Here is a 22,829-nt window from a genome sequence, read left to right on the forward strand (position 1 = left end):
TTACAGAGAGGTGTCCATGGCTGTTGGGGGTGGGATAAGTCACAGGTTATAGGAGAGAACCATATTCAGCAGAAGTCCTTCAGGATAACCCAGGGTGTCTCAGAGATGCTACCTGACTAAAAGTGAGCAGTTAAACTGCATTCCTCTGCTATAGACAGCCTAATTAAAATATTTTATTGGGACCTGAATCCAGATTCAAAGCAGAAATATCCTGATTTCTAAGGGAGATGCCAGAGCAGGAGTGGCATCTCTGTGCTACCTGGGAGGCCAGATCAGAGCCATTCTGGTCTCAGCCTGTCCCATTCTCTGAAATCTCCAAAAGTTCTGTGCTTTGGCTACAAAAGCAACTCTAGGATGGTACGAGTGGCTTTGAAGGAAAACAGCAGAGCTCTAATTGAAACCAATGGATGAAGGGAAGTGTTACATAATACTACACCAACCTATATCCCTCTTTTCTTCCTTACTTGCCTTTTCTGCTCTTGCTTCACCTTCCACAACTCGATGCCGGTTTTTTCTTTGTTTCACTTCTCATCTATTTTTAATTCTATCTTTGCATACATAAACATTGAGGGGATGTAAGAGATAAAGGACTCCAAGGTGGCTGTCACCAACAGCGGAATGGACCCCACTACAGTGCGTGCAGTCACTGAGCTGCACCCAGTGCCAGTTACAGAAGAGCCAAAAATACACTTATTTCCTGTACTTCACCAGCTCTGCATGTGCTGTCTTGGCTGCTGTGATGTACCAGAGATAAAACTTCTGTGTAAGCAAGGAAGGTAGAAAAGCTTCCTGAGGCCTGCACTGAGACCTCCGCTGGCTTCACACCACAAGACACATCATTGATGATGATCTGGTGGCTGCAGGTGATGTGGTATCCCTGGAGTGAGAGACCACGTTAGGTCCCAGCTGGGATCTCTCTCTTGGGTTTTAGATAGCTGAGGTACAAATATAATTACAAAGGGAAGAGCATTTTGACTCCCAGGACCCACTCTTTGGAGTCGTGTTGTCGGACAGGGACTTTTGGTGACACCTCTGCACTGCAAGAATGTCTTGTAACCACTGGGCAAAGTTGTCTTTCCTTTCAGCACAGGCTGCAAGGAGCATGGTGGGGTGTAGGACAGAGCTTGGTTTTGTCTTCTGAACGCTGAGGAGCTGTGAGACCAACCCACCTCCTCTTGGAAGTCTTTGCAGGAGTCCTGAAATTAGGGCTGTCATTTACAGGTGACTCCCACTCATCCTGATTTGGTGGATGCCAACAAGTAGGAATTCATATATCCATCAGGTGTGGCAGCAAGACCAAGTAAGGAGCATTTGGGTGCTTTGGGGACTCCCAAAGCTTGAGCTGAAACAGGTGGTGCTGGAGGTCAGACCCTGATGTTTGCTGGTGCCATGGTCCTGCAGTAGTGCTGTGATCCCACTGGGCTCCAGAACAGGATTGAGCTGTCAGGAAATGAATCACCAAACCTGGCAAGCCCCATCTACTATGCCATAAAATGAACATTTTTACGGAGGAGGGGAGAGAAAAAAGGGAAAGAAGATGGGAATGGAGGTGCCATGTTCAGCCAGGGCAAAGGAGCATCTTGGTGAGTACCTGGGCTCCTGCTCATTTCTGCGTGGGTGTTTGGCTTTCAGCCCTCCCTGGCTGTTATCTCTCAATCACTGTCACCACAGGAAAGCGTTTGCTGCTTCCCACGTCACTCTTCACACCCCACAGGCACAGCTGGGAGGCTGCTCACACAGTGGGACACACAGTGAGCACGTTCGTGGTGGCTCGTATCCACCTCTCCCCATGTCCCTGCCCCCATCCTCAATGGGTTTATTGGGTTTTTAAGCTGAAGACGCCTTGCAAAGAGAAGCAGGTGCTTCTTCTTGTGGTTTGCATCACAAGCTTCACACTAATCCTAACGCTATGCCTGCTCTAGCAGTTACTCAACGGGTTCCTTCACAAGGCACTCTTACGTGTGGCTGTATAGAACCACAGTTGGAGTGCAGAGAGCCTGGCCTCTGATCAGAGAGGTGTTAAAGCCTGTTCCTCTTCAGTGACTTAACCACAAGAGGTGAACCAGCACCCTCCTTCCTTAGTCTATGCTCTTGGGTTGTCCCTGCATTGGCTTCAAGCCCGAACTGCTGTGCTGCTGCAAAGAGAACATCCCTCACCATCATTTAGGGATACTGCCAGTCTTCAAATGCTCAGAAATGCAATCCTAGTCTGGATCAGGCCAGCCAGACTCCACCAGAGTCATGGACACACTCAGGCCCTCGCAGGACTTGGATGACCCAGCCTCATTCGGGTGTCGAAGGAAGATGTCCCGAATCACTCACTTTTAGTAACAACCTCTGCACATCTCCTCTGCAACCCCTCTGAGATACCCGACCCCATTCAGTGCCGTGTCACTTTTTGGCAGTGAAAAGGAACATTTCACTTTCTTCTTGGATACCTTTGCACAGCACCAAATCCTTGGTTTAACTATTGCCCTGTGGAGTAGTTACAGTTATTCAAGTGCTTGCTGCTGCTGTGTATTTATGGGCTGAAATTCCCCTGGGGAACATTCCCCAGACAGCACAGAGTGATTTTAATGGCTTTTCTAAGCACCTCTGCTCTTTGTCCCTATTTAATCACTTCAATGCCTATTTCCTATTTATACACAACATTTTATTAAACTGTACAAACAGCACTGGCATTTAAAAAATTCATGTTAACTGTTCTAATTAAACACGATGACCAGCTCCACAAACTATGAGCACAGATGCCCCCTCCTGCGTTTCATACAGCACAAACAAGGATTTCATCAGAGTCACTGGACTGAAACCTTTCTCAGGGTGTTCTGCTCTTCTTGTCCACCTCACACACTTCAGCTCTTGTTCCTGCTGGATTCTGTGCCTGCAGTCACTGCCAGTGATATCCCAGTGCTGCCTTCAAGGCTGCATACATCCTGTTGGGAGGTCCAAATTGACAGCCCAGACCAGCAGAGCCAGGAAGGCACCTCTGAAGGGAACCTGAATTTGGGATAACTCACCTTCTAGAGCTTTTCTTCTTCATGGACATGAGGTTGATGCAACAAAGCTCCAAATGTATGTTCTTCAAATAGACCCCAACACCAGCTTGAGCAGCTGCCTAAGCCTAAGTTGTTACAAAATCTTCTTTTTAGGCTCTGACTTGATTTTGACCCAGCTTTTAACAGGTGTCTCAGCGACAAGGAGTAACTGGGTGGTTTCACAAATCTCCAACCTCAGAAGAGAGTGCACCTTTATTTAAAAAGATCCCATGATGAAAGGATCACAGAAAAGACTTTTTTCAAACCCACCTACATTCCCACAGGCTGCAAAGGGGTAGAACACACAGAAAAATGTCACAAGGTGAAGGTGTGCGCCACCCTCACCTGATGTGCCTCCTGCCCTGTGACCATCGTGTGCAGCTCGTTGACCTGTACCAAAGAGCTGGCACATCATTTAGAGAAACAGAAAGTAAATCAGCCTTTGCAGGACCAGTTATTACCTTTCAAGTGAAATACCCCAATTCTGTGACTTCTACAATGCTTAAACAATGGTTTGAGGAAACATGCTGCACTTTTCTCATGTGGTTTTAGGTTAACACGTCAGAAAGCCCCATCCAGACCTTGCCCTGAGTTTGGTGTGTGAGAGGACACTTAAAGCTTTAGAACAGGGTTCTCGAAGCATTCTGCAACTTCCCATCCTCCCTGCTCAGGCACTAAGTGTAAACCACTGTTTTTCTGTACTGATCTTGGCACTTCCTTTGGTAACGATCCATTGAGATGTACAGATGGTGGAATGGGCACCTGAAAGTCTCTTTGTCCCATGGAGAAAAATTGAGACTTAACACCTGTGAACAGTATTTTTAAAAGGTGTAGGGAGCAAATTTCTGCTTCAAAACTGTGCACACATGGGCAATTCTGCATATGGACGAGAGGAGGTTACCAAAGCATCCAATCTGAGTCTTCCCTGATATTCTCAGGCCTTGAGCAAATCACTTTTCCTTCAGAAGAAGGTGGGTCTGAGTCAGAGTTGCAGAAATGGGCACTGAAATCACCAGAAGCTCAAATATACTTATTTTTCCTTACAGAGAAACCTGTTGGCTGCGTGCACAAGTAGTGGGGAACAGGTTTTGGCACCTCCTCATTTTCAAATGCTCTCAACTTCAAGAACATTGGGAAGAGAGAGAAGAGACACCAAAAGATACCACAAAGAAACTTTATCATCAGTGAAGAGTGGGCTGGCATCTGCTACGGACTGGAATAACTCAGAAGCCTCCAGGCATGGTACAAACTTTCACTGAGGTGCTTTTTTCTGGAGGGTTCTTGATAAAAATAACCATGCACAGTCTTCAGCTGACAAAGTGCTACTCAAACCATTACAGAGAATTCCTTCAGTAAGGCAGATCTCAGGAAAATATCTTCTCCATTTTAGGGTTCACAAAAGAGAAGTTGCTGAACATATTTTGGTCCATGCTGTTAATCAGTGCTCTGTCGGCGCAGGAGAGTCTGGGTTTTTCATTTAGGAATTCCTTGTCGAAGTTGCTACAGTCACTTGGAGATTTCTTCAAGAAAAGGAAAAAAAAACTGATGTCAAACCACTAATAGTCAGATCTTCATTACAATGGTACTGGCCCTATCAGGCTGCTTCCTATGGGCTCAGCTCAACCTTTAGATGGGAGCCAGTAAATATAAATATTATAAAGGAGGCACTGAGCTTGTGATCCAGGAATTCTGCCAGGCAGGGATGTTACAGCTTTGTAACATGGCACACTGAACCCATCATCTGAATAACACTTGTGAAAGGCTGTAAAATAAAAGTATGATGTGCTTGTCAAATTAAATTCTATTATTGCTATTAATAGGAGTATAATAATTAAATTAGACTGTTATTAATAGTCAGAATGATTCTGATTTAGCCAAACACCTGGTTCCTGAACTGTTTGACCTTCTGCAGTTCAATGAAAGATAATCCTTTCAGAAGGGGCTGCAGTTATGTGGTGAAGGGAAAGTGTTACTCTGCTGCAGTAACTGAGAAAGAGATGAGAAATTTATGGTTTCTCAGGTGTAGACGTGCCAAACCTGGGCTTGCAGCCACCACAAAGGAGTAGTTGTGAAGATCAGGTCAGGCAACCAGCAGAAACGCACAGTTTAGAAGACCTGAGATGCGTGGAATTGAAAGAAGATCCATCCTTACCACTCTCGGTTTGAAAGGAGGCTCCATCCTTCTCTCTTCCAAAGCTTCCCAGTTGATTTCCCGGAAAAAGGCGTGCTGGCGGATGTTCCCTCTTGCTCCCAGTCTCCTCTCAGGCTCTCTTACAAAAAGCTGGAATGTTGATTCCATAGGTTAAATTCTCTGCTGATAATGCAGGCATTAAGCAGGGTGGAATGTGTAATTATCTAGAGTCAGTGCCATGAGAAGAACCCATAATGGAGAAAATGTTGGGATTTTTTTTCCTAAACAAGGAAGCTTATTGATTGGTGTAAAGATGATAATTATCTCTAATCCTGACAGAAATACAGGCTGTTTGTGCAGAAAGATGGCAGTGGGTGCCCCAAAAAGAGATGTTCAACATCTCAATCTGCTTCAATCAAAGCCCTTAGTTTGAAGTATCTTTTCCAGGAGGTAACATGCCTGGCACCTTAGGGAGTGCTCTGCAAATAAACTGATCTCTGCTGGTGTTTGGTGCCCTCTGAGGAGCCACCATCACAACTCAGGAGAAGGAAGACACACAAATCTCCTCATGACATAGGTCATGTGAAGTCTGATGCCGCAGAAAAGACAGTGACTCTCCCTGGTCCTAGGACACTAAATCTGTTTCTCTCTACAACAGCTGAAGATAAAAAAAAATTGAAGACAATAATTCTGGCAGAAAGACTTTCGTTTGATGGATGGTGATTCTTACCTTCACCAAGATGTCCTTTGCATCCTTGTCCAGCCAGCGAGGGTAGAAGGGGTTATCCATACGGATGGACTGGAAAAGCTCCTCCTCATCTTGGCCATGGAAAGGGGATTGGCCAATGAGCATCTCATACAGAAGGACACCAAAGGACCACCAGTCAACAGAGGTGTTGTACTTCTGCCCCAGCAGTATCTGCCCAGAAAGAGGAGCAAAAATGGCAGAAGTAAAATGTCTGACATGAGTTTTTCAACTTCAGACGGGTGGCCAGACCATGGCCTTGCAAAAGCTGCTCTGCAGAGCGGGATAGCAGAGGTGCTTCCCTCTGCCTGCAGCAGGAGCCAGAAATCTGCCAGTGGTGAGGGGCTTGTGGCTCCTGGAGTGACGAGGCACAGCCACACCTGGGTGCCAAAACAGTCCCTGGCACTACAGACAACGGGCTGCATGTAACTCTTAAGTTATATGAACTAATCCTTGGCTACTGGAGAGTTCTCAAATATAAAAGGTGAGACAAGTTGTCTTTAGCCTGTTCTCTAAGGGTTCACTTCAGGCTTGTGAAGCCCAAGAAGACGAAAGGCTAGGTATTAGTGTTTTGGGATTGATTGAAGTCATACAAGCTGAGTTTTAGAACTACAAAAAAAAAAGCATAAGGGTACTTTAGGACCATCACTCAGTTAAAATGTTGTGACTCTACCCCAGAAAAATCTTCCCCAGGAAAGACATGAAAGAGGTTGCTGATCTGTCCTCTTGAGACCAGCTGAGTTTTAGGTAGAGGAACAGGAATTTGCCCTCAGTCAGTCCCTTGGTTTGTGCCTTTCAGTGTCACCTATAAAGTGACATCCAGCTGGAGTGACAACCTTGCCAGAGTCTAAAGGACCATCACCAAGTTCTCAAACTTCCCTTCTGGAGAAGCAAAATTAATCTCACCTGCCTTCGGATATCTGTTGTGGAGATACCTAAAGCTGAACCAGTTATCACTAGCTCCTTTTATAGCCAAGGAAGGGAATAAGCCCAATTTTAAACATCCAGATAAATATCTACCTGTTGTAAAATGCAACCCCTGTTTGTCTCCTTTGGTTCTCAAAGAGCCTCAAAAACTTGCTCATATATAGATTTTTATATTGCAGATATCTAAAGGTTCATATGATCACTGTTTTGTGTAGGATTCTCATCAGAATTTTAGAGCTGTAGAGGGGAAAATTTCATTTAAAGGCACAATCTTTACTTTTGAGCCCACAGCTTGATTGCAGTGGGATGCTTTATACTACATCTGTCTCCAAAAGAGGAGATGCAAAAAGGACAAAAAAGAAATTTGAATATATGATGTAATATATGCAATGAGTTCCACTCAGAGCCAAAAACCAAAAAAAATCAGCAAGACCCCTTAGTATATTTTTTCTGAATCACTTACAGACAAAATCATCCCAACCTTTCCTTCTGAAAAGGGAAATTTTTTTTACAAGGCTTTATCTTTTAAACTCTAAAATATCTGGAAATTGAAATTAAAGTGTTTTATGGCAGTCAGAAAGAAAAAGGTTTATTTTGTTTGAAATTCTCTGGGAAAAAAATAAACTCAGCAATTTAATTTCAGGGGTTTTTTTTTGTCAGGTATTTTTTGAAATGAAAAAAAGTTGCTTGTCTACTGACCCCAAAGCCCCTTATTTGCATGGCTGTAGCCAAGTTGCTGGGTCTGTAACAAAGAACAGTGGTAGCAGCTGCAGTGAAATACTGACAGAGTCCAGTGCTCCTGCCTGTGGCAGGAGAGACAATCCATAAACTCTAGAAGTGCTTTCAATTTAGAGGTAAAAGGTTTTATATGCACTCGTTGAATCCCTAAAATAAATACGGTGCAGAAGTAAAACTCTGAGCTATTTTAGTTTTTCTCTTTTCTATAAAATAAAATCACAGATAAAGGATCAACACTTGGCTATCTTTTTTTTTTATGAGCAAAAAACAGCATTTTTTTTCTTAAATAAAGGCATGTTGAAGTGGAATAAAAGACAATTAGCTTGATTGCAGAGTACACTTACACCCATTCTTAGGCAATAGAAATCCAACTGATTTGAAGAGACCCTTGAGCCAGCAGTGGTGTAACCTTGGCCAGAATAGAGCCCTTAGTGCACAGTGAAGGACCAATGAATTATAGTAGAGGAAAAATAAAACCCTGAAGGGTTTGACAGCTCTTTGGAAAGCACCAATATCCATCATGAAAACACTAAAATTACAAAATGGGATCTTGAAAGGTAAATAAATGGATATCAGACCGATGTCAGACATGATGCATGGATGACTTGTAGGTTTTTCTCTGAGCTAAGAAACATTTTCTTTGGCCACCTAATTAGTCAAAGCCTCTCCACAGTATGATCTATCATTGTGTGAAGTCATCAGGTTAAGGAAACTTTCTCTTTTCTGGAGGGATCTAGTTCAAAACACCTACATTATCTAGGGGAAAAAGAAAAAGAACAAATTTCTCTCCGGTTAAAAATTGAAAGAAATAAGGGAAGGGCACAGTCAGCATTCCTCGTGCTGTGTCAGTCCCTGAATTGTAGGACCTCTTGGAGTTTCTTCTGCCGTGGCCCAAACTGAATTTCCATTAAGCATTCTGCTTCTTGGTTTAAGCCAAGCTCCACTTGTTTCCCAGAGTCATTCGCACAAAAACAATGAATTAGCCACAAAAATAAGCAATGCCAGACAGCAACACAGACTCTGAGTCAAGATGAAATCCAGTTCCTGGCCTGGAACTGCTCCAAGCCAGGTTACTACCCTTTGCAGCCTCTACCACTGCACAACAGTCATGTCTTAAGACATATTTCCTGTCCCCCAGCACTTGCTAATCTCCCTGTGCCCCACACCTACCTCAGGGGCAATATAGTCAGGAGTGCCACAAAAAGTGCTTGTCTTCGCATCACCAAACATGTTTTCTTTGCACATCCCAAAATCAGCAATTTTGATGTGCCCCTCGTTGTCCAGGAGGACGTTGTCCAGCTTCAAGTCTCTGTGGAGGAAGACAAGGAAACCCCCTTCTTTAAAGTGTTCCAGAAGCACACAAGTTACCTCAGCAGGTTACACTTATTAACTTGTTCTCTGCCCCTGTGCAGGGCCTACATGCTGGAAATACAAAGGAAGGCTGAGGGATGAATGAGGAACTGCTCTCTTGGGCTTCAGTATCTCTCTTCCTCATTTCTCTTGTCCCAGCACTAATTTATCTCTTGGAGAAGACACAGAATCATGGAATCACAGAATGGTTTGACTTGGAAGGGACCTTAAAGATCACCCAGTTCCAATCCCCTCCCATGGGCAGGGACACCTCCCACTAGACCAGGCTGCTCCAAGCCACATCCAGCCTGGACTCGAACACTTTCAGGGATCACATCACCCAAGACAGCTTCTAAAAGCTGTTTCCTTCAAGGATGCAGAATAGTGAAGCTAAGATGGACTTTGTGCCAACTTGTGCTTCAGCCCTAAGACAGCCCGGAGAACGAGAGCAAGCAGTGACCAGGTAATTCTCACTCTCTCCTCCCCTGGAAATCTCAATATTCTCTCTGAAGCTGCTGCCAGATCTCCCTCCTAGAGCAGGCTCTACAAATGTTGCATGAGGTAAGGACCCACAAGCTCTGCAGAGGGTTAGAATAATCCCAGACATCAGCAGAACCCCCACCACTGCTGGGCTGCACCATCTGAAACCCGGGATTTACAAAGCCTTTCACACTCAGCTGCCAGGCTGTTGTCTGATCAGGGTCTCAGCTTTTGAGCTACTCCAGGAAGCAAAGAGCCCAGAGAGAGGAAGAAAACAGAAAAGCACAGAGAAGGAAATAAAAGTAAATGAGCTGATGACTCATGACCATTGATGGAGAACAAGGAGGTCCTGAAGTGGGAACTAACTACGAAAGGAGAGAAAAGCTCGTAAAGAAGAAAAGGTAGAAAGAAAGGAAGACTGGCATGGTTTCTATGTTAATTTTCTTAAATCTTACCTAAAAGTTTTGTTTTTCATTGAGACAATGACTCAGGTAGACATTTGGATCAGTGATGCTGAACTTAATCGGGGATGTGGGTAGAATTTGGGTGACCTGGTCTGTGAGCACACACATTCCTGCACTGCCTGGCTTGTGCTATCAATCACTGTTCCTTTTCAGTTCCAAAGCACCCAGACACATTTGCTTGTACCCACAGCTGAGGGTGTAACCGTTCTTTTTCAACCTCTGCTAATTCACGGCCTACACATATTTTGGCCAAAAAGGCCAAGTTGGATGGGGCCTGATCCAGTGGGTGGCATCCCTGCCCATGGTGAGGGGGCTGGAACTAGGTGGTCTTTAAGGTTCCTTCCAACCCAAACCACTCTGTGAATCTGTGATTATATGATTTTCCACACCTCAGGCAAGAAGCCTAACCATGAGGCTGCTGTACAGCCACCCTCCTGCTGACGACTGCTTTACAACGTGGGTTTCTTTTCAGAAATGTTCCTCAAAGAAGGTAATTTCTAATGCTTGATGCTCCTGAGATGATGGCCTGCAATTGCAGGAAAGATGATTCTTCAGCCTCCTTCTGTGCAAAGCTCCTTGTCTTGCTTGGGCTGTTCCTCAACAGTGTGGGGGACATTGTACTGTTTACACACTAAATTGTTGCTGTGGGGCAACTGTTCACTGCTGCAAGAACATGGCCCAAAACAAAATGGGAGTCATCAATCAAAGAGAAATACAGAGAAAACCGAGACATTTGCCTTCCAAGTGGCAGACACTCATATTGTCACAATTTCCAGCTGGAATGACTTATTTTAGTTACAACATTGAGATCAATCTCAGGCTGCCAGCACTGCTTTTATTCACCCGATAGATCGAAGCAAAACAAAGAAACCCATCACCTACAGTTCTCTTTCATTATTTTGATGAGTCTCAAACTCATTGGCTCCAGGGACTGGAGTTTCTGCCAAAAAACGCCTCGGCTCATTCGTTAAAATTTAAGCCAACATTTCCAAACGTGGGTGCATGAGACAGAACAGCTGGATTCATTATTCTTACAACATCACAAGAGATGTAGTTTCAAAAATGATTTCTATTCACTTTCCAAAGTGCTTAGTTTGCTCTGACAGAGATACTGATGACTCTGTGTTCTCAGCTGACCTCGTTGTCATTGTCTTCAGTGAAAAAGGGAGAAGAGAGTAGGGCTGGTTAAACATTTTCTCTCAACACTTGATACCCAGAGCAGTATCACCAGCTCCTGGGAATGAGATACTTTTTCCTATACACATGCTACCCAATGCCCAGATGTCCCAGTTTTCCCTCAATTCCCAAGGCTCCAGACTCTAAACACCCCTCTCCTTTCAGGAGGAAATGGGTCCCAAACCCCAACACAGCACTGGCGCAGTGATTCCAAGTAAAATTGTGAATTATAAATAAAATGTCAGCATTAGCAGTCCTGCCATAAACTCATCATGTCCTGCAGATATTTTAAATCAGATTTTCTGAGAAGATGGACTAAAAACAACAGACATGGCCAAGTGATTTGGGCACTTCAGAAAATTTTTCCTTTCACTCATCAAGAATAGTAATTAGAGCCAGAAATTTGCTGAGGCACCAGAGATCATCTTAGCTGAATGCCACTGATATTGATCGCATGTTTATGCAGTCACCATCATCGGTCAATAAAGACTATAAATGGCTCCCACATGAGTACTAATAGGAATCAAAGCTTGTGCTTTAAAGGGAGAATGGATTGTGAGCAAGCCATCCACTTTCAGCATTTGCTCTAATGTTCACACTACATGACAAACACTGAAATAAGCTCATTCTGGGTTCAGCAAACATTGTTTGCTGTAGGGATCTTTCTCATTTGTTTGTGACAAGTTATTTGTTTCCTGCTTTTAAAGAAGGCTGCAGTGTAGTAACTGAATTTTGCCATGAAGGTGAGCTTGACCAGAGCTCCCCAGAAATTCAGTTCCTCCTTTCAGCCATGGGAAATCAGACTGTGGCCTAATTTCTGGTAGAAATGGGTACTTCCCATAAACATTTTAACACAGGTTTGATGAACATAAAAATGCCCTCTGCTTTCTGCTTACTACAAGAAGAACTTGACAGACAGATTCACGATGGTGAGGCGAATCCCATCTCCCCATTGAACTGCGCACAGTAGAGCTGTTAATAATCCAAAATTAAGATATATCACTGTCTCCCTGCTGTTATTACATGGCTTGAGCTTGTCACCACTGTCCCAAGGTAACCAGCACAGCAGATGTACCAAATTTCTCGTGTCTAACTTGACCTTATACACCTTGATATGTTGAAAACTTAAACAGGTTGTCTATACTGGGTGCTGTGTGAATGACTCTGTGTAAATGCATCCAAGGGTTTGTTTTAATGTTAACTGAAATAGGACAGAGTTCTGAAAGAAGGATCAAAACTGCCTTCTCTATACTATCTTTTCAAATTAAAACACCCAAACTCTGTGAAAGGGAAATGGGCAGAGAAATTCAATGCCAGTAAGCACAGCCAAGAAACAGCCTCTCTGTTGCCATCAGTGCTTGCAGGGAAAAGCAGAAAAAGTTTAGCATTTAGCATATTAATTACACTAAATTACAGTAAAATTACCTGTATATTATGCCCTTGGAATGGAGGAACTGGAGCCCACAAATGATTTCAGCAGCATAAAACCTGAACAGCAGAAGGCACAAATTAGAACAGGAGCTTCCCAAAGGCGCTTTCAACTGGACCCAAAAAGATGGAAAATATGTCTCCACAAGAGCCAAAATTGCATTAGGTTCCCAAAATGTCTGGGGTGTCTCCAGAAGGCTTGGGGTGACTGTGTTTTACTGGTGGGTGATGTGAGATTCCCAAAAGCAGGTGGGAGTCTGGGATGGGGAGCACAGACAGACTCCCTGGCTTGTCAAACTGTCCTCTTCCCTGCTCAGATTTATGACCTGCTTTTCATAGAATCCAAGAATTCTGGAATCGTTTAGGTTGGAAAACACCTTTGTGATCATTGAGTCCAATCATTAACCCAGCAGCGCCAAACCCACCACTAAACCATGCCCTAAGTGCCACATCCACATTTCTTGAACACTTACAGGGACAGTGATTCCACCACCTCCCTGAACAGCCTGTTGCAATGCCTGACCACACTTTCAGTGAAGAAATTTTCTCTAATTTTGAAAGCTTATCCATAATATGGGACTTTCTCTGGAGCTGTTTTGAGCTTGAAGTCTTTGTTCTCAGCACATTTTTCCCCAAAGGACACCACCACATCCTGCTGCCAAGAGGCAGTTTCAGTGTGAAGAATGAAAGTGCTCTCCCAGGAGGGAATGAAACCAGAGGATCATACCCCCTCCAATGTGGCATAGCTGTGCTCCCTCAGTCTTCAATGCATTGACCCTTAATTCTGGACATTCAAATGCTTTTGAAAAAAATCATCACTGATTTAAACGACAGTGTGGGGAATTTTTTATTAAATTATTAAATAAAAAGTAATTCCTATAGTAGTTTCAATATTGACTTTCAAAACACCTTTTGCTTGCAGAAGGATTAAAGGCACCTTTCATTTATTCTAATTCTTCTATTTACTTTAATCAAAGCTAAATACATTTTTAATTCTCCTTTGGTGTATTAATTTTTTGTTTAAATTTACCTTTTGTGCTTTTGATAGGTTTTCCCCCCACCCCATTGAACTTTAAAAGGGAAAAAAGGGAAAATCCCATTACTTCTAACAAACAACAGCTTCACCCCTGACCACTGGGCTGGGAACCTCAGGTTAAGCAGGTCCTGCAGCCTGGAGCCTACAGAGTGTTGTAAAGAAGCAAGGTCATGTCTGAGTGAAACCAACTGTGTGGATGGAGCCTAAAAGTCTTCTGTGGGAGGGAAAAGAGGATGGGAAGTGACTCACTCCTAGTCCTTCATTGAGGCAGGGGGATGACCTGCATGTCTTTGTTGAGTTTGGAGAGAGCTGGGATTGACAGTGATTTAGCTTCCAGCACAAGCATCATCCCCAGTTTGCAGCTGGGCAAGGTGAAGAGAGGTTAAATAATCTGCCCAAGGTTTCCTCTGCAAGGCAGTAGCAGAGCTGGGAATAAAAGCAAGTTCCCAGTTTGCTTCTCTCTCGTGTGCACCCTGCAGGCCCAAAGGCAGTAATAAACATCTTACGTTGCTCTGGGAAGGTCGAACTTATGGCAGCTCTGGATATGGAACATGAGGTCTCCTCCATTGAGGTATTCCATCACAAAAAACAGGTTTTCCTAGAGAATGAGATAAAGTGAGAATAGATAAGGGGTGGTGAAGAGCAAGGTAAAAGTTTATATATATTAAAAAAAAAAAAAATCAAACTGCTCAGAAAGCACCCAAAAAGAGGAAGGAAAGTATTACTGTGAGGGTTTTGGAAAGAAAGCAGCTTCTTTTTTAGATTCCTCATTTCTCCTCTTGGTTCCTTAAGCCCATACCCACCCTCCCTGCTCTGATTTGTATAAACACCATTAGCAAATATTGCAGAGCCACTTAATAGCCAGCTGGGGCTGTGGATTTTTACCAGCAGAGCTCCAGGCTCACAGAAAGGTGTCAGTAACTCTACAGTGCCTGTATAGCAGAAGGACAGATGGACAAGCTTCTCAGGGGACTAGTGGAAAAGGTAAAAATCAATTGTAAGTCTCCTCTGGTCCCCATTCCAGTACGTTATCCATCCATATGTATTCCAGTACAGTACCACATCCAGTGGTGTGACATCAAGCTGGTGTCAGCTGTATTCCTGCACATCTTCCGTGGAGGCACATGGGCCTGACCTTTACAAGTTATCAGAGACACTGGCCAGACACAGCAATTTGTTTTAAGCACATGCCTGATTTTAGCTTGAGAGCTGCTCTGTGTAACTTGCTGGTAGGAAAAATAATGAATTAATCATATTTCTGGATACACACTGAGCACTTGCACGTCAGAGAAGCCTGGAAAAAAGTCCAGTCCTTGTCCCCAGTTGCATGCAACCATCAACTGTTCAACCAGGGCAGTGAAAAACTCTCCTCATGGTACATAGAAATGATGGAATCTTTCTCTGTAATAGCAGAAGAGATCACTGAGGTTTCCTTTCCAATCCTTGATACAGAATCATGGGATCACAGTATGATTTGGGTTGGAAGGGACTTTAAAGACCACCCAGTTCCAACCTCCTGCCATGGGCAGGGACACCTCCCACTAGACCAGGTTGCTCATGTACATGACACTGATTCTCTCACAGCTTCATCAGCCAAAACTTCACCACCAGAAGCCTGCAGAAGCTGGTTTGATTGATGGATCCCTTCCATGCTGAATTGTCTCCACAAAGCAGAAAGGACACCTTTTTCTAGAGGAAGAGGATCTGAACACTGAGTTATGCTCCCAGTTTAAACTTCTGTTTTGGGAATCTCACCTTCTGTGCATAAATGAAGGAATAAAATAAAATGGGTGCAGTATTTTTTTCCCTTCGAAAGCCTCTCTCTGTTCTGTACACACCTGAAGTCAGTCATCTTTAGGCTGTGCTAAAAAGTTTAGGAATATCTTCCTTTCCCTGTTGCCTATTTCCCATTACATTTTTTCTGGGGGGGAAATAGAGTTATTTTCACTTATATTTTTAACAGTTGAAGACTTTTTATCCATAAGATCTAATGTAAGTGTCTCTGGCAGCAAGCCAAGAGCTGTCTATGTTAAAAAAAACACAAAAGTGCTTGTGCCTTTCAAACAACAGCTGTCTGCTCTAATTTGTGCAATTTCTTTAGCCAGATCCTCTTAATTACAGCACTCTTATTTAAATGGACTCACTGGAAACCCCACCTGTCATCCAACAAGCTCAAAGCCAGATCTGGCCTCCTGGGGAAAGAATACAAATTCCATCACTAAAACAAATGGGTTCAGGTTCTCAGTTTGAAGTCCTTGCATCTGCAGGGGGCTGTGCATGTAAATGAGTTCCAGCAAGTAAAAAGGCCAAAGGAAGATGAGCAATTTAGTGAAGAAACGTAAAAATATTGGAAGCAACGTGAGCTCAGGAGCCCATTCAGGAAAATACTTGAACAGATGCCCTTTGGGAAGGTACACAGGGAGGTGATGGGGTTTAGCCAGCAACACACCCGCAACCACATGTGTCCTGCTGGGACTGAAGAAACCTCATGGGTCTTGAAATGAGCCAGGCTCAGCTTTAGTGGGCTGGGAAGGAGAAAATCTCTCAGTCTCCCTATAAAGTCCACTGATTTTGGCTACACCTTATCACACATCTCTAACTGTAACTTGAAATCCATGTTTATTCAGCAGAATGAGCAGTCACACTCTGCTTGCTCATGGATTTGAGCAACCATCTGATGCACCTGTTTAACTGAACCAGGGACTCTGACTTCCAGTTGGGGACTTTGGCAGCATCCTGGAGGGAAGAAAAGGTGGGACAACCCTCAGATTAATTTACATCCAAATATACAAACCCTGTTGCTCAGCTGCCTTAAGTTATGAAGCTGGAGAATACAAACTTTACTTAGGCATATTTCGTGCTGAAGTTTATGATATATCAGGTGCTATAGAGTGGTACATAAACACTACTGAAAAGACAGACAGAATCACTCTGGCCTTCCTCCTCAGGGGTTTGGAAGCTCCTCTTGCTTCTTGAGAAGTGCAGATGTCTGGAATAGCTCGCGGAGGAAAATTGGTTGAGATAAGCCCTACGTCATTTTAAGTAGTGAGGTGTAACCAAGTAAAGTGCAACAAGTTACTGGAGTCAGATTCCTAAACCTGAGATCCACAGAGCAACAGAACACATTAAAAATGGAAAGTGGCAAAACCCATTCTAGAAACCACCAAAAATTCAAGAGAGTGCTAGAGGTCAAAGGGTTAGAGAATGTTCTTGCAGACAGGCTCCAACTTCACTTCCTCTTGTCCTGGGAAAGTTAACTGATGGCTCATGCCTGCTGCTGAGAGGCTCTGGAGTCTGTCAGCACTTGGACCAGGCAAGGGGGGTTAAGGGGGTGTTATCTACTTGAAAATGTCCCTGCTCACCGCAGGGCAGTTGTACTAGATGACCTTTAAAGGTCCCTTCTAACCCAAACCATTCTGTGATTCTCTCATTCTCAAGACTCTGCCATGCCCTTATCCCCTGCAATGGTCCTGCCAGTGGATGTCAAGCAAACAAGCAGGAATGTTGTTCCTCAGTGGTGAGACTCACAGAGCTCTGCAGGAGGCTTGGAAAGAGTGCCCTGCCCCTCTGCCTTGCAGACAGGTGACAGACAACTTGCTGACCACCCATGGGAGCATTCCTGGAGAGCAAATGCTCAAGACAAACTTCTGGTCATGATTCCGGACTCACGTGACAGAATAGAAATAGTTTGGTCTCATGGCAGAGCTCGGGACAGCCTTTTACAACCACAAAGCTCAAGAAGAACTGAAAAGGCACTTACTGCACCAGGGTAGTTATAAAATTATAGAAAAATTCTGAGTTGGAAGGGACCAACAAGGATCATCAAAGTCCAACTCTTGGCCCTGCACAGGGCACCCCTGAGAATCACACCATGTGCTGGAGAGTGTTGTCCAAACACTTCCTGACGTAGCTGGAACTGGTTGTCTTGAGAACATCCATGTATCAGCCATTCCCTACTTCTAGGCCATCTTCCAGGGGCTTTCTCCATTGCAGCACAGGGAACAGGACAAACCCTCCTGTGGGAGGGTGAAGTGCTGCTCCTACAGCAGACAGAGCCCTTCAACATGATGGACAACACACCGACATGGCAGCTGTGTGTCCTGCACAAAATAACACAGTTCCTGCACACAAAACAACCCAGTTCCCAAGTCGAGCCAGTCCTGCCAGGTGCTGAAAGCCTGGATTACTGCAAGAACTCAATTTCCTGCCCTTTCAATCCCTCAGTGCCTGCGCTGAGCTGACTCCTCCCCACAGAGCCACCTGCTCCATCTGCCTGTCCAGGACACGGCAGGGATGGAGTTAAACCAACCTGCTCCTGCTCTGCTTCGACTGCTGTGAGAATGGTCACTATCAGAGATGCTTTCAACTTTATAAACAATGAGTATAAAGCATTTAAATTGATCTTTTGAAGGTACATCCTTTAACAGGCTCTTAAAATCCTTTAACCAGCTGGAAGCCCTCCAGAGCACTTTTCTGCAGAGATTTTCAGATTTTGTTTTCTTTGCATTTTGAAAGCGCTTGCATACATACAAATAGGCGATTTAACACCATTTACTGAGAAGAAAAAATTCTTCTTCCCAGGCCTTCCAGGAGGATGAATGTCAGAATAATTAATGCTGCAGGACAGGCTTTACCTGTGTTCAGAGCAGTTACCCTAACGAATGGCTCCACGTGGAGAAGGCTCCAGATTAAGTGACCTAATCCTGCTGCGTTCCCACTGAATTATGCTGTCCCTGGCCAAAAGAGAAAGGCTGGACCTGATGCAATTCCTGCAGCTGACTCTTGTCTCACCTTTTCATGCAGCTCCGCACAGTCTGGGTGCTGATCCACACTTCGGATCTACTTTATTTCGTGAGATAGTTGACAGCCGAAAGCATCTCAGCCTTTTTCACCACATCACTCAGTGTTGCAATCCCATCAGAGCATCCCATCCAGTAGGAAAGAGGGCAATGCAGTCCTCACTGTGTCTACTGCCATGAGGAACAGTTAACACAGGGTTACTCCTTGCTAGGAGGTGACTACAGGCGTTCACCTGCACTGGAATTTGCACCAGAGCAATCACAGGTTTAATTTTGTTCTCTGGTTTAAAGACTTTTTTCCCCCCTCTTGTGTAATATCTGCCTATCTTCTGGAGATGGCAGCATTTCTTACAGCTGCCCAATAATCCTGTCCAGCCCCTGATCTCACTATTTATTCCTCATTCTAATCTTTCCACTGTCAGCATTTTTAACTGCATGTTAAGATGCTCATTCGGGATGCTCAGCATGGTGTGCCCATCTGCTTGGTACAAAGCATGGCAATATATTTATACACATAAATAAAACACATCTGCAGAGATAAAGGTGGAGACTTGGCTGGCAATAGCTCCTTCCAGTCAAGCTCTAAGATCCCAAGACCTTTGCTCACACTCAGAGCAGACAGAGTCCATCACTCACTGATAAACTGAGGTACTATCAGCCCATGTCTTGCAAGAGGAAGTGGTTTTCCCTATCAGAGTCCAACACAATCTTGGAGAGGGACTAATTTTCTCAAGTCTAGAAAAAGATTTGTCTGAAGGTTTGTGGATTAAAAATAAAATAAAAATCACCAGACCAAGAACTAAACAAAAAATAGACAAGTTCGTGAAACATAAATATTTTAGCAGCTGAAAAACAGGCAAAAAATTTTAATGTTTTCATTTTAAGAAATGTTTTTTTTTTTTTCAGGATAAAGTGCAGCTAGACTGCAGATTTTTAGAAATCTCAGGCAAAGCTGAATGCATTTTGGGCTGATTTTCCTCAGGCTGGACGATGGGAAGGCAATGACAATATGTGCATTGAATATGGCAATCATCTATCACTTAAAAAACCTCAATCCAGTTGTGAGCTGTCCTCCTCTTTTCCTGGCCAGTGCCTTTCCCCTGTTCACACCACATGGGCTGACACCATCTAGAAGAGTCTTGCAAAAACTTCATATACTTGATATTATAATTACATCTGCTCACACCTTCTCTGGCACAACCTTGTAGAAATCCCAAAGCTCTGCTGAGATGCTGCTAGTTCTGCTAAACCACGTTGAAATTTTGGCCAGAATTGAACAAGGCTTTGCCAGTTTTCCTGCCTGTTGGCTGCAAGAGGCAAAATCCTCAAAGCTTTCCTCAACTTTCCCATCAGCTGGTTCAAATTTGGCCTTGAATCAGATTTTTTCCAAGCTCAAAATATTACGAGGATGGACAGATGTTTTCAAGCTGATGTATCACCCCCCAAAAAGGGGGAGGATGGAGCTAGGGGTGTTCAGTAGGTCCATGGCACAAACAGGCAGTAGAGCTGAGCATCCTAAAGGTGTGAAATGCCCATGTGCCAACCCCATGCTCCAGTCCAGGGCAAAGAAATCAGCCCTGCCCCTCAACAGCCAGTCAGAGAGAGAAAAAACCTGAAATTGCACTTGGAAAAAAAAATTATTTCAGGAACTGAAGTAACCTCTGAGGAGATATTTTGATGAGAAATCTGAAAATACTCAATGAAAACAGAGCCTGAGAATTTTCAAATTAGGACGACACTCCCGTTTTACAATTCTTTTCTCCTTCCTGCCAGTGTATGAGATTTTTCGGTCAGTATTAAGCCCATGAAGGTAACAGAGCATGTGAAAAGGGCTCACCATCAGGAGAAAACATATAATACAACAGTAAAGCAGAAAATAAACATTTCTGTAATATTTTCTTTTAAATTGCAGTAACGATTACTTCTCTTTTGGGTTGAGATAGTCTCCTCTGGTGCTATTTTGTGCTACAAGTCAAAATGCCTCAAGATTTAATTTGCATTTAGGTAAAGGGTGTTAATAAAACTTGGTCAATGATGTAAAGAAGCAGTTAGAAATAAAAGTGACTTTCAGAAAGGGAAAGCCTATTTTTATGGCAGAAGATCAGTGAAATGCAAAAAAGAATAAAACATAAGCACTGGGGTGCTAGTCACTGTTTGGGCATTACTGATTTTAGGATCTCACAGAATTATAAACATGTTTTCCTCCTCTTTAACATAACAGCATCCCTTCAAATCTAATGCAGCAGAATATTTCTCTGAGCTTGTTGTTAAAATTCACACTATGTAATTGTGTCAGCTGAGTATCTGGATACAGAGATGACTTCAGTAAAATAAAACAGTCAAATTCAAAAAGAGATTAGACAAAAAAAACCAAACACCATGGGCTTGCATTTATTCTCATGCAGTAAAACAAGAAAGGTATTCTGAGTTTTGAAAACACTGATCATTCAGACCCCACAGGAGTGAAGAGAAGCTTTAAGTGCCTGGTACCAATTAAAACCTGTCCAGCTTTACACAACTGAGCACTCATTACCTGGGTGGAGGTGAGGAAGAGTCTCATCCCAGAGCTCAGGCAACTGTCAACAGATTACAGGGCTTTTTTTGTTTTCCCCTTCTGGAAACATGTGGACTACTGAGGTCCTTTTTTTGGTGTAGGAATATTCCTGTTTTTACTGTCCTTTGCAGAGACACTCAGCACCTGGAGCAGCTCAGGTAAGCCAAAGCATGAAGGATTCAGAAAGGCATTGGCACATATGTTTCTGTTTGAACCTACTTGTCTATCCAGTGAAACTTTAAAAAAACAAAAAAATGTCAAATTTTCAATAATAAAATCCATAGAGGGACTCTATACAGTGGTGCTGTGGCGTCTGCCCATGGCAGGGGGGTTGGAAATAGATGATCTTTAAGGTCCCTTCCAACCCAAACTATTCCATGATCCTAAAATGATTGCTATAGAAGACATTCTGACTGAACCACGCTGTCCTTTGAGCCACGAAACACCATCCAAGGCTTCTCACAGCCCCCCTGCTCTGGGTGGCTTTCATGCATTGAGTGATCGCTGCTGGCTTGCAAAGGTCAGAGGAGAAAAAACAGGAGCTGAAAATCAATCAGAGCCCAGAGCAGCTTTGGTCTTGGCAGCCCCATTCCGGCTACTCTTTTTGTGAACTTGGGGGAAAGATGGGGAGATCACACAGCTTTAAGTGGCAGTGAGGGCTTGGGATGAGATGGATGGAGATTCTTTCTCCATGACAGGATGGCAATCCTGTGCTGCTGCCCGTAAGTGTAGAAATAAATTGACAGGGTTTTTGAGCCTGGCACTATGAATTTTTCAGTCACTCATTGCTGTTCCATCCTTCAGATTTTCCATGGCTTCCAGGCTGGAAGCACACCCTTAAACGGTCAGTAAACCCCACCTGGATCCTGACACGACTCCATTTGGTCTCTCCTCTTTTTGCCATGGTCTCATAAGGGAAGTGGACACTTGCAGGCCTGCACTGCCTGAACCCAGAGCTGCAGAGTGTCCCTGCTGTGTCCATCCTGAACCTGACCTACAGCTTCCAGACCAGGCTGGACCAGGCTGGAGCACAGACAGCATGGTTCAGCAGCTGGCCTCAGTCAGCATCCCTCTGGAGATACAGGCAGCATTCCCTGGAGTAAAGGCCCCCTCATAGAGCTGTGACTACTGTGAGCGTTTTATCTCTTCAATTAAATCTTGATTGTCTTTGCTTTTGGAGTTGCGGCATTTGTATTTTTCTCTGAAAACCAGCTGCTCTCAAGTAGGGAGTTAATTCCTTTCCTTGCCAGTCAAGGATCCATTCCCAGGACACACTATCCTCACTGTCAATACCAAAGGAGTTAAACATGGATACCTGGGCTCGGTGTCACCTCACCTAAGGCAGCTCCCAGATGTTCCCTGGTGTAAATTTAACCTATCTTTAAACAGGTGCCATATCCCACAGATGACTGGGATATACCACAGGGGTTATATTTGTTTCTCCTGACCCTGCACAAGAGTCTCTCACTGAGCAGGTCCTTACTTCACACTGAGCAGTGGCTTGTGCCACTAAATCCTGAGGCTGAGCAGGGACTGGGAGCATCCTAAAAAAAGCCCTGAACAAGCATCCACGAGGCAGTGCTGCTCTGAATTGGAGATAAGAGATATCAATCATCTCTCAGGAGTTGTTTGAGTAGGTTGGACAGATGAGACAAACTCTCAAACTTCCATTGTTTCTTTCTACACCTTGTGTGTTCTTTGGTGTTAAGACTAATGGTTGTGGCTGTAGGAAAAGCTCTGGAAAGCTAAGCAGCTGGTGGATGTTGGCATGTAGGGCCATGAAAAGATGTGTATTACTTAAATGTCACTTCAGTTTTGATTTGGAGTCACAAATGAGATTTCAGGTGATGCTGCCCCTCTGAACTGCAGAACCACCAGTGCCTGATGCCATTTAACAGTAACTGGGGGCAAAGAAGTGAGTGATAGCATGTTTGTCCTCCAAACCCAGAGATTCTCAAGCTGGCTT

General features: G+C 43.9%; 1 protein-coding gene across 1 annotated transcript in view; it reads right to left on the reverse strand.

Annotated features, from left to right (window-relative positions):
- Window positions 1-2,631: 2,631 nt before the first annotated feature.
- The window catches only part of PRKCQ (protein kinase C theta), a 54,551-nt gene continuing 34,353 nt past the window's right edge, over window positions 2,632-22,829 (reverse strand). Inside the window, exons 14-19 of the mRNA XM_042052624.1 lie at window positions 14,017-14,108; window positions 12,472-12,534; window positions 8,747-8,885; window positions 5,897-6,085; window positions 5,188-5,316; window positions 2,632-4,555 (exon numbers count right to left, since the gene is read on the reverse strand). Coding sequence (XP_041908558.1) covers window positions 4,400-4,555; window positions 5,188-5,316; window positions 5,897-6,085; window positions 8,747-8,885; window positions 12,472-12,534; window positions 14,017-14,108 — 768 coding nt within the window. The 3' untranslated portion in view covers window positions 2,632-4,399. The remainder of the gene's footprint in view (window positions 4,556-5,187; window positions 5,317-5,896; window positions 6,086-8,746; window positions 8,886-12,471; window positions 12,535-14,016; window positions 14,109-22,829) is intronic.

The sequence above is a fragment of the Corvus kubaryi genome, unplaced genomic scaffold (genome assembly GCF_017639235.1).
Source record: "Corvus kubaryi isolate FWS band 111438036 unplaced genomic scaffold, C.kubaryi_AGA036_p1.0 135, whole genome shotgun sequence".
Classification (NCBI taxonomy): domain Eukaryota; kingdom Metazoa; phylum Chordata; class Aves; order Passeriformes; family Corvidae; genus Corvus; species Corvus kubaryi.